An 8,464-nucleotide genomic window follows, 5' to 3' on the forward strand; every position below is an offset into this window, starting at 1 on the left:
TGCCCACTTCAGAAACTAACCAGCCCCCCCTTCTATCTGAAAGAGGACATAACAGAGTGGTGCTGTCACATGACTTACCAATAAAAGGGTAAAAACTAGTCATTGTTTCTAATAAAAGTAAGTAAATGCCGTAATGGTCATCAGTCATATGTATTCTAATACCACAAAATGTACAAACATTTAGCTCCGAGCGAATGACACCGCAACCTGCCGACGCATGCGTGCCGCAATGTGGTAAAGTACACATTTTACTATGTATCAGCTCAATGTGCTGGTGTCAACCATCCCTAACAATCCACTTGGCTTCCTCTCTAGCTGGACCAGCAAAATGTTGCTCTGCACCGTTCCATTGATTCTGCAGCTTGCCAGGCCAGAGAGGGTAAGTAGTTGCCACACCCCGGTTATTCTGTCCACGTGTCCCAATCACCTGTGAGCAGGGACGGGCTCAGCTTTGGAATGGACCTGAGCTCTTCTGAACAAGGAAGTGTCATGGGCACTTCCACCCGATCAGCTGTGGGCTGGGCATTCCCCCGCCCTGCAACTGCTTGTAAACAAAGGGGCGGGATGCTTCTACTGACATCATTTACCCTATATGTCCACATAGCCATATTAGGTAAAGGTTACCAAATATAGGCATGTAGATAAATAAGGTCAATGATGTCACTGCATCCCACCACTTTGCTTACTTCAAGCCGTGGGCAGGAAATTCCCTGCTCTCAGCTGATTGGGCAGCACAAAAGGAGCTTCTTCCGGGCTCAGATAAGCTCAGGTTCTGACTAGGTTTGGAGGAGCTCAGGTTCAGACTGGGTTCCGAGGAGCTCAGGTTTGGTGAAGCTCAGACTCGGGCCAGGTTGGAGGAGCTCGGGTTCAGAGGAGCTCAGGTTCCGTGAAGCTCAGGCCAGGTTTGGAGGAGCTCAGGTTCAGACTGGGTTCTAAGGAGCTCAGGTTTGGTGAAGCTCAGGCTCGAACTGGGTTTGGAAGAGCTCAGGCTCGGACTGGGTTCAGAGGTGCTAAAGCTAGGACAGTATGGAGGAACTCAGGCTTGGACTTGGTTCACAACAGCTCACGTTTGGATTGAGTTTGGAGGAGTTCAGGTGTGGTTTAAGTTTGGAGGAGCTCGGGCTTGGACCAGGTTCGGAGGAGCTCGGGCTTGGACAAGGTTTGGAGGAGCTCGGGCTTGGACCAGGTTCGGAGGAGCTCGGGCTTGGACCAGGTTCGGAGGAGCTCGGGCTCAGAATGGGTTAGGAGGGGCTAAGGCTCAGACCAGGTTTGGAGTAGCTCCGGCTTGAACTGAGTTCATAAGAGCTCAGGCTCCGCTTGGAGGAGCTCAGGCTCAGGCCAGGTTTGGAGGAGCTCCGGCTTGGACCAAGTTCATAGGGGCTCAGGCTCGACCAGGTTTGGAGGAGCTACGGCTTGGACCGAGTTCATAAGAGCTCAGGCTCGGACCAGGTTTGGAGGAGCTCCGGCTTGGACCGAGTTCATAAGAGCTCGGGCTCGGACCAGGTTTGGAGGAGCTCCGGCTTGGACCGAGTTCATAAGAGCTCGGGCTCGGACCAGGTTTGGAGGAGCTCCGGCTTGGACCGAGTTCATAAGAGCTCAGGCTCGGACCAGGTTTGGAGGAGCTCCGGCTTGAACCGAGTTCATAAGAGCTCGGGGGTCGGACCAGGTTTGGAGAAGCTCGGGCTCGGACCAGGTTTGGAGGAGCTCTGGCTTGGACCGAGTTCATAAGAGCTCAGGCTCGGCTTGGGTTCGGAGTAGCTCAGGCTTGGACTAAAGGTATCCATGCATGTAGTGATATGTGATCGATCAAGATAGCAATGACCACAAACAAGCCGATCATCACAGAATGACGGTTTCCTTCTGCGTTTGATTGCAGTGATTGAAAATACGATCAATCGATCATAAATGTAAGCAATTAATCTGATCATATAATCAATCTGCATTTCCATTGGTTCTCTGAGACACTCACACAATTCATGGATCTCATTGGAGCACAAATGCGGTGACGTTACCAAGCTTGCCGTCCATCGATCACAAGCTCCTCCATCCCCATAACCAAGGCTTGTATAGACCTGGGACTGGAGGAATCGTCTGCAGGAACCTGAGCACTGCGCCCATCATCAGGGCCGGCCTTAGGGGTGTGCGAGCAGTGCGGCCGCAATCCACTCATCTCCGTTGCAATACTTTGCAGGCTCCAATGCAGAAATGTAATCCATGGACGCGTTTTCTTTCTGCACTATGGGCGCATTTATTTATTTTTTTGCAATAAGTGGAATGTTCCTTTAAATTAACCTAAACTAAGTGCAGCAGGTTTTACCAATTTACAGGTTAATGCATCGACTACACTATCTACAATATCACACTGTGTCATCTTTAGAACTCTGCACTCCGCCTGAGCCGCCATTATCCCTGTAAAACTGATCCAATGTACCAAAGTATAAACTTTTACAGGTTACATAAAACATTTGCATCCCAAGAGATATTTTAATTAAAAAAAAGCTAATGGTTTCATGATTATATTTGTGTATTGGTGGGGTGGGGGGCAATTGCACCGTTTGCCCCCTTATACTTCCGGTTCTGGCAAATTTTGCAGTTCAGCAGTCAGTTTCCTGTTGACATCCAGGGAAGTGACACTCAGATTAGGATTTAACAGAAGAATCGCTCCACGGGGCACTTTTGGCACAAAAAGTTGAACTTCAGATCTCCTCCCCTCCCCCCTCCCACCGCTGTCAGTCCGCCGAGAGCTGCGGGTGCAATGGAGATCAGCTTTGCCGGGCGCCGAGCTCTGGTCACCGGGGCAGGGAAGGGTGAGTTGGGGGTGCTGCAAGGAGAGGGGAGCCCGGTCCGAGCCGTGTATAACGTCTTGTCTCTGCAGGGATCGGCCGGGCCACGGTGAAGGCGCTGCGGACTGCCGGAGCAGCGGTGATCGCTGTGAGCCGCAGTCCAGAAGACCTGGAGAGCTTGGCCCGGGAGGTGAGCGCTACCACGCCGCCATCTAGTGGTCACATTGCGCTATTACAGCAGGCTGGGTTATGTAAGCAGATCGATACAGAACTTTTTTTGGGGGGGAAGATACAGTATAATTAATGATCTTCCAGTTAAATTAAAATCTGCTTTATTTTTAAATCTGCTTAATACATTCCAGGTGCATAAAGCAATGAAAGTCTTATACGGGCGATTAGCTTCTCGGTGGCGAAACTTCAGCCCCATTCAAACAGCTGCGGCCAGATTTGTACCTTGCCACCCACTGTTCAGACGTTTAGGGCATGGGGTAGGCAACCATGGCACTCCATAGGTGCAGAAGCCACGAATGCCTCATGTAGTTTCACAACAGCCGGGGTTGCCTACCCTTGGATTCTGGGCTCTGACCAGCCCTGGATGAAGTTTGCATCCAGGGACAGCATATAAACGGGTTAAGTTTGTATGGAGCCATAGCACAGAGTGCTATTGTGTCCAGAATTACCTACCTATGAGCGCAGCAGCCTATTTATTTATTACAGTCACCGACAATTTGTACAGCGCTTTACATAGTTGCACATTCACATCAGTCCCTGTCCTCAAGGAGCTTACAATCTAAGGTCCCTATCTCAGATGCATACACACAGGGCCAATTAACCTTCCAGCATGTCTTTGGCGTGTAGGAGGAAACCCACACAAGCACAGGCAGAACATGCAAACTCCTTGCAGATAGCATCCTGATTGGGATTCAAGCCAGGGACTCCCAGTGCTGGAAGGCAGAATCCCTACCCACTACGCCACTGTGCTGCCCCTTTTTGCACTTATTCTTCTCATTGAAGCCTTATAGTTCTTTTTTATAGAAAGCAGGAGTGTAGGCTAGTATTTTATTCTTTAACAATTTTAGGTTTGGATGCTGTAAATATGCCTGAGTAGAAAACCCTGCCCCTCGCCTGCATGCTGCAGAGAAGGGCCCTTTCTCTCTGTGTGGAAGCAGGGGTTTCTCTGCAGAGGTCCAACATTCCCCCTGCTGACTCAGACCTACAGCTCTTCAATAGTATAAGATTTGCTGATTGCAAAGCTATTGGTCTGACTCGGAGAGACTGCTGCTTCCACACAGAGGGCAAAGGTCCTTCTCTGCAGCATGCTGGCAGAGGACAGGCTTCTCTGCTCCGGATGTGGCTGCTTTATAAAGTAAACCAACTGTTAGGCTTTCAGCACCTTTTGTCTTGATGCGCCTGGAGCGCATTTAGCTGATTTAAAGGCGCATTTTAAACTATCTTATCTAACGTCAACTTCTCTAGCATCCAGCAGTATCCAGCAGTTTCCATTGGTGCAAGCTGTCCCCTAGTCCTTCTCTCTTAGGCACTTAGGTATTCTTATCACTCCTGCCTGTGGTTGCACGCACACCTCCTCACACCCAATGTAGGACGAATGGTCCTGCATTGAATGTGAAGATAACGAGGTACCGCCCAGAGCGTCAGGGAGAAAAGGGGAGTGCTGGAGCAGGGGGGTTAAGGTAAGAATACATACTCTACCCCTAGACTTAACGAGTGGGGGGGGGCACTGCCAATCTCGTAGTTGGTCTTTAATAGCTTTATAGTGATTTTTTTTTTTCTACTTTTGCAGTGTCCTGGAGTGGAGACGGTCTGTGTGGATCTGGGGGACTGGTCAGCGACCGAGGCTTCCATGAAATCAATCGGGCCGGTGGACCTTCTTGTGAATAACGCGGGAGTGGCTCTCCTGCAGCCGTGCCTTGACATCACGCAAGAAGCATTCGATAAGTATGAATTCATTCCCATCAGTAATCCATCTATCAGATTTCCACTTTCGTTTCTCTTAAAGTGTAACTCATCTACTCTTTTGTTGAAGTCGATATCTGTGCTTGAGTAGCCCACTAGCTGTTTTTTTTGGGGAGAGGGACACTCTTGTTAAACCTGCTTGGTAGTTCAGGACTGCATACTCAACATGGCCATTTCGAGGGGGTCTGTCTCATCCTCATGGTCAGATCTGATCTTGGATCTGATAGTTCCGTTTTTGGTTGCACCCAACGTGGTCATTTCGAGGGGATCTTACTTATCCTTATGGTCGGATCTGTTCATAGATCTGATAGTTCAGCTTTGGTTGCATCCAACATTTCAAGGGGGTCTTACTACTTTTGGACGGATCCAATCTTAGATCTGATAGTTCCGTTTTTGGTTGCACCCAACATGGCCATTTCGAGGGGATCTTACTTATCCTTATGGTCAGATCTGATAGTTCAGTTTTTGGTAGTTCAGGTCTGCATACCCATTATAGTCATTTTGATGGGGTCTTACTCATGCTTTTGGTCGTATCTCATCTTACATCTGATAGTTCAGTTCTTGGTTGCATACCCAACATGGCCGATCGGAGGGGTTCTTACTCATCATTTTGAACATTTTTATATATTTTGTTTTCCAGTATGGAGGAAGTGGCAGGGTGGGGGGTGAAGACACAAAGTTATGGAGCTTTTACAGCTGTAGTGCCCAGGACTCCTATATAATATAATGGAAATGGCACTTTTAGAGAGGAGTGATCCTTTAATTTGTCTGCCCCTGTACATTGCTATTACCATTTTTATACACTTACCTGACATTTGCTTTCTTGTTTAGGAGCTTTGCAGTGAACGTCAGAGCTCCAATTCTCGTATCTAAGGTAGGTCATCAATATGCTCGGCAGTGATCAGACACTTTGCCTGCTAGCACTGAATATCAGATATGAATATCAGAGTATCAGCAATCTCCCCTTCACCATCCAACCATGTACCGTGCTCTGCTAAATGTAATTAATTGCTGCTTTATAAACCAAGAACAATAAGGAATGGCAAGATATGTTCCCACCGCCCAGTGAAAGCAGCATGACTCCCCTGTGCTCCACTGATCCAATCTTTAGAGCTCCATACATGCTGAGATTGAAGCACAGCTGCTCCAGTACATTGTATCCTGTATCAGTCTTGTCATTCGTATAGCCAGCCTTACCCTTGACTTCTTTTTTTTTTTTCCGGTTAGATTGTGGCGCGTCAGATGGTTGAGCATGGGGTACCCGGTGCCATTGTCAACGTTTCAAGCCAGGCGTCTCAGGTGGCCTTACAAGATCATGCGGTATACTGTAAGCACTACAGGCCAATAAACCATTGAAATATACAGTATGTGATATGTGTGATCTGGTTGACATGCCAAAGGATTTGTTCTATTCTGTTTAGCCAATTTTGTGATCCAACACAGCCAGATCCCTGACCTCCCATGCAGCCGAGCAGTCCAGTTCAGTCAAGGACCAGCCCCAACCTTCTGATTTTCCAATGAAGGATTAGCAGCACATTGGTGAGGTCATTCCGGTGTTTACGCCTCTTAGTAACTTTAAACTGCACAGATTATTGGGGGGGACCCCCACATGGCCAGTGACCCCCACATGGCCAGTGACCCCCACATGGCCAGTGACTCTTATGAGAGGCACCACACTTAACTTACACTTCTCCTCCCCACCCCCAACCGTTTGACTGAACAGTGTAATGAGAAGCAGAACACTGATGAGCTCACCTCTCTGTCACTCTGCTCTCTCCTTCTTATCAACATGCTTCTTGTTCGGCTTCTCTCTACCTCTTTTTGAGCTCTGCTGTACAGTAGAGGCTGATACCAAGTCAAATTTGGTTTGCATTAAAAACAATGCATTTAATGATGTATTAATGATTACACATCTGGATCAATGAGTAACATTAAGATCAGCCTGAACATGAGGAGGGATCCAATCTCAACCAATGGTGTCATTGTTTTTTTTTTATTACTTAGGTGCGACAAAAGGAGCCCTTGACATGCTAACAAAAGTGATGGCGCTTGAACTGGGTCCAAAAAAGGTAGCGTGTCTTTGGTTTTTTTTAACCCCTATGTCCAGGTTAAATGTCTGGATTCCCTCCCCCGCCCCCCTGTGCTCTGGCTCCACCCACCGGCCACTATGTCACCACAGGACACAGTTATGGATAAAGTAGGGTCAGGGGTCCTAACCCTTTCTTTCCAATGACATCATCTGTAAAGGACATCCATTGATGCAGACTGGATGTAGACTTTGTCTGGTAGAAATGATTCAAACTCTAAATTGGACCTATAACTGCCCTGAAAGTGAATGTATTAGATGTATTGATGAATTAGGAATAATTGGGGGATAGATGTTAATATTTTAATCAGACAAAATACCCTTTTTTAGAAGTTTTTATACAGCGGTCATGTGACTTCTTTCTATACCTCTGCACCTCACTGTCCTATCATGGGGGCAGATCTCTTGCAGTGTGTGATGCGTCTTGCATACGCCACAGCAGGACGTTCACTTTCTTAATCCTGTGGCTGCAAGACGCTGATTGGCAGGAAGATGAAGAATGCTAATATGGGGCCCACTGTCACTCACAAGGCTGGAGCCGCCGCATGGGCAAAGGAAAAGTGGTCACATTGGGACAGTTGTCACTCACAATGCTGGAGCTCCCGTGCGGGCAGAGGAAGAGTGGTCATATAGGGACCAGTCACTCACAATGCTGGAGCTGCCCCTTGGACAGAAGATGAGTGATCATCTGGAGACCATTGTCACTCAATGCTGGAGCTGCCCCATGGACAGAGGATGAGTGGTCACCTGGAGACCATTGTCATTCACAATGCTGGAGCTGCCCCATGGACAGAGGATGAGTGGTCACCTGGAGACCATTGTCATTCACAATGCTGGAGCTGCCCCATGGACAGAGGATGAGTGGTCACCTGGAGACCATTGTCACTCACAATGCTGGAGCTGCCCCATGGACAGAAGAAGACTGGTTACCTGCAGAGGAATAGTAGTCACCTGGAGACCACTGTCATTCACAATGCTGGAGCTGCCCCATGGACAGAAGAGTGATCATCTGGAGACCACTATCACTCACAATGCTGGAGCTGCCCCATGGACAGAGGAAGAGTGGTCATATAGGGACCAGTCACTCACAATGCTGGAGCTGCCCCATGGACAGAGGAAGAGTGGTCATATAGGGACCAGTCACTCACAATGATGGAGCTGCCCCATGGACAGAGGAAGAGTGGTCATATAGGGACCAGTCACTCACAATGATGGAGCTGCCCCATGGACAGAAGAAGAGTGGTCACCTGGAGACCACTATCACTCATAATGCTGGAGCCACCCATGGACAGAAGAAGAGTGGTTACCTGCAGAGGTATAGTAGTCACCTGGAGACCACTGTCATTCACAATGCTGGAGCCTCCCCATGGGTAGGGGAAGAATTTCTTCATTCAGGATAGAAGAACTGGTGATGTACAATGAGAGTGACAACGCAGAAGTTAGAAGGTAAGGTGAAGAAGTGGCGTTGCCACTCTGGAGAAGGAGGGGGACATATCAGGATCAATCAGATATTTACCAAATAAGATCAGAGTTCTGCACAAAAATGTCCACCGCACAGCTGGAGGGATTAAATTAAGAGCCAATTACCCCCCCCCCCCCCCACAACAAAAACAAACAAAAA

The 8,464-nt window shown here is 48.3% G+C and overlaps 1 protein-coding gene across 1 annotated transcript in view; it reads left to right on the forward strand.

Moving 5' to 3' along the window:
- The first annotated feature begins 2,690 nt into the window (after window positions 1-2,690).
- Window positions 2,691-8,464, forward strand: part of DCXR (dicarbonyl and L-xylulose reductase) — a 7,732-nt gene continuing 1,958 nt past the window's right edge. Inside the window, exons 1-6 of the mRNA XM_018561785.1 lie at window positions 2,691-2,807; window positions 2,876-2,973; window positions 4,585-4,739; window positions 5,589-5,631; window positions 5,985-6,084; window positions 6,762-6,826. Coding sequence (XP_018417287.1) covers window positions 2,756-2,807; window positions 2,876-2,973; window positions 4,585-4,739; window positions 5,589-5,631; window positions 5,985-6,084; window positions 6,762-6,826 — 513 coding nt within the window. The 5' untranslated portion in view covers window positions 2,691-2,755. The remainder of the gene's footprint in view (window positions 2,808-2,875; window positions 2,974-4,584; window positions 4,740-5,588; window positions 5,632-5,984; window positions 6,085-6,761; window positions 6,827-8,464) is intronic.

The sequence above is a fragment of the Nanorana parkeri genome, unplaced genomic scaffold (genome assembly GCF_000935625.1).
Source record: "Nanorana parkeri isolate BGI_ZX_2015 unplaced genomic scaffold, ASM93562v1 scaffold544, whole genome shotgun sequence".
NCBI classification, from domain to species: domain Eukaryota; kingdom Metazoa; phylum Chordata; class Amphibia; order Anura; family Dicroglossidae; genus Nanorana; species Nanorana parkeri.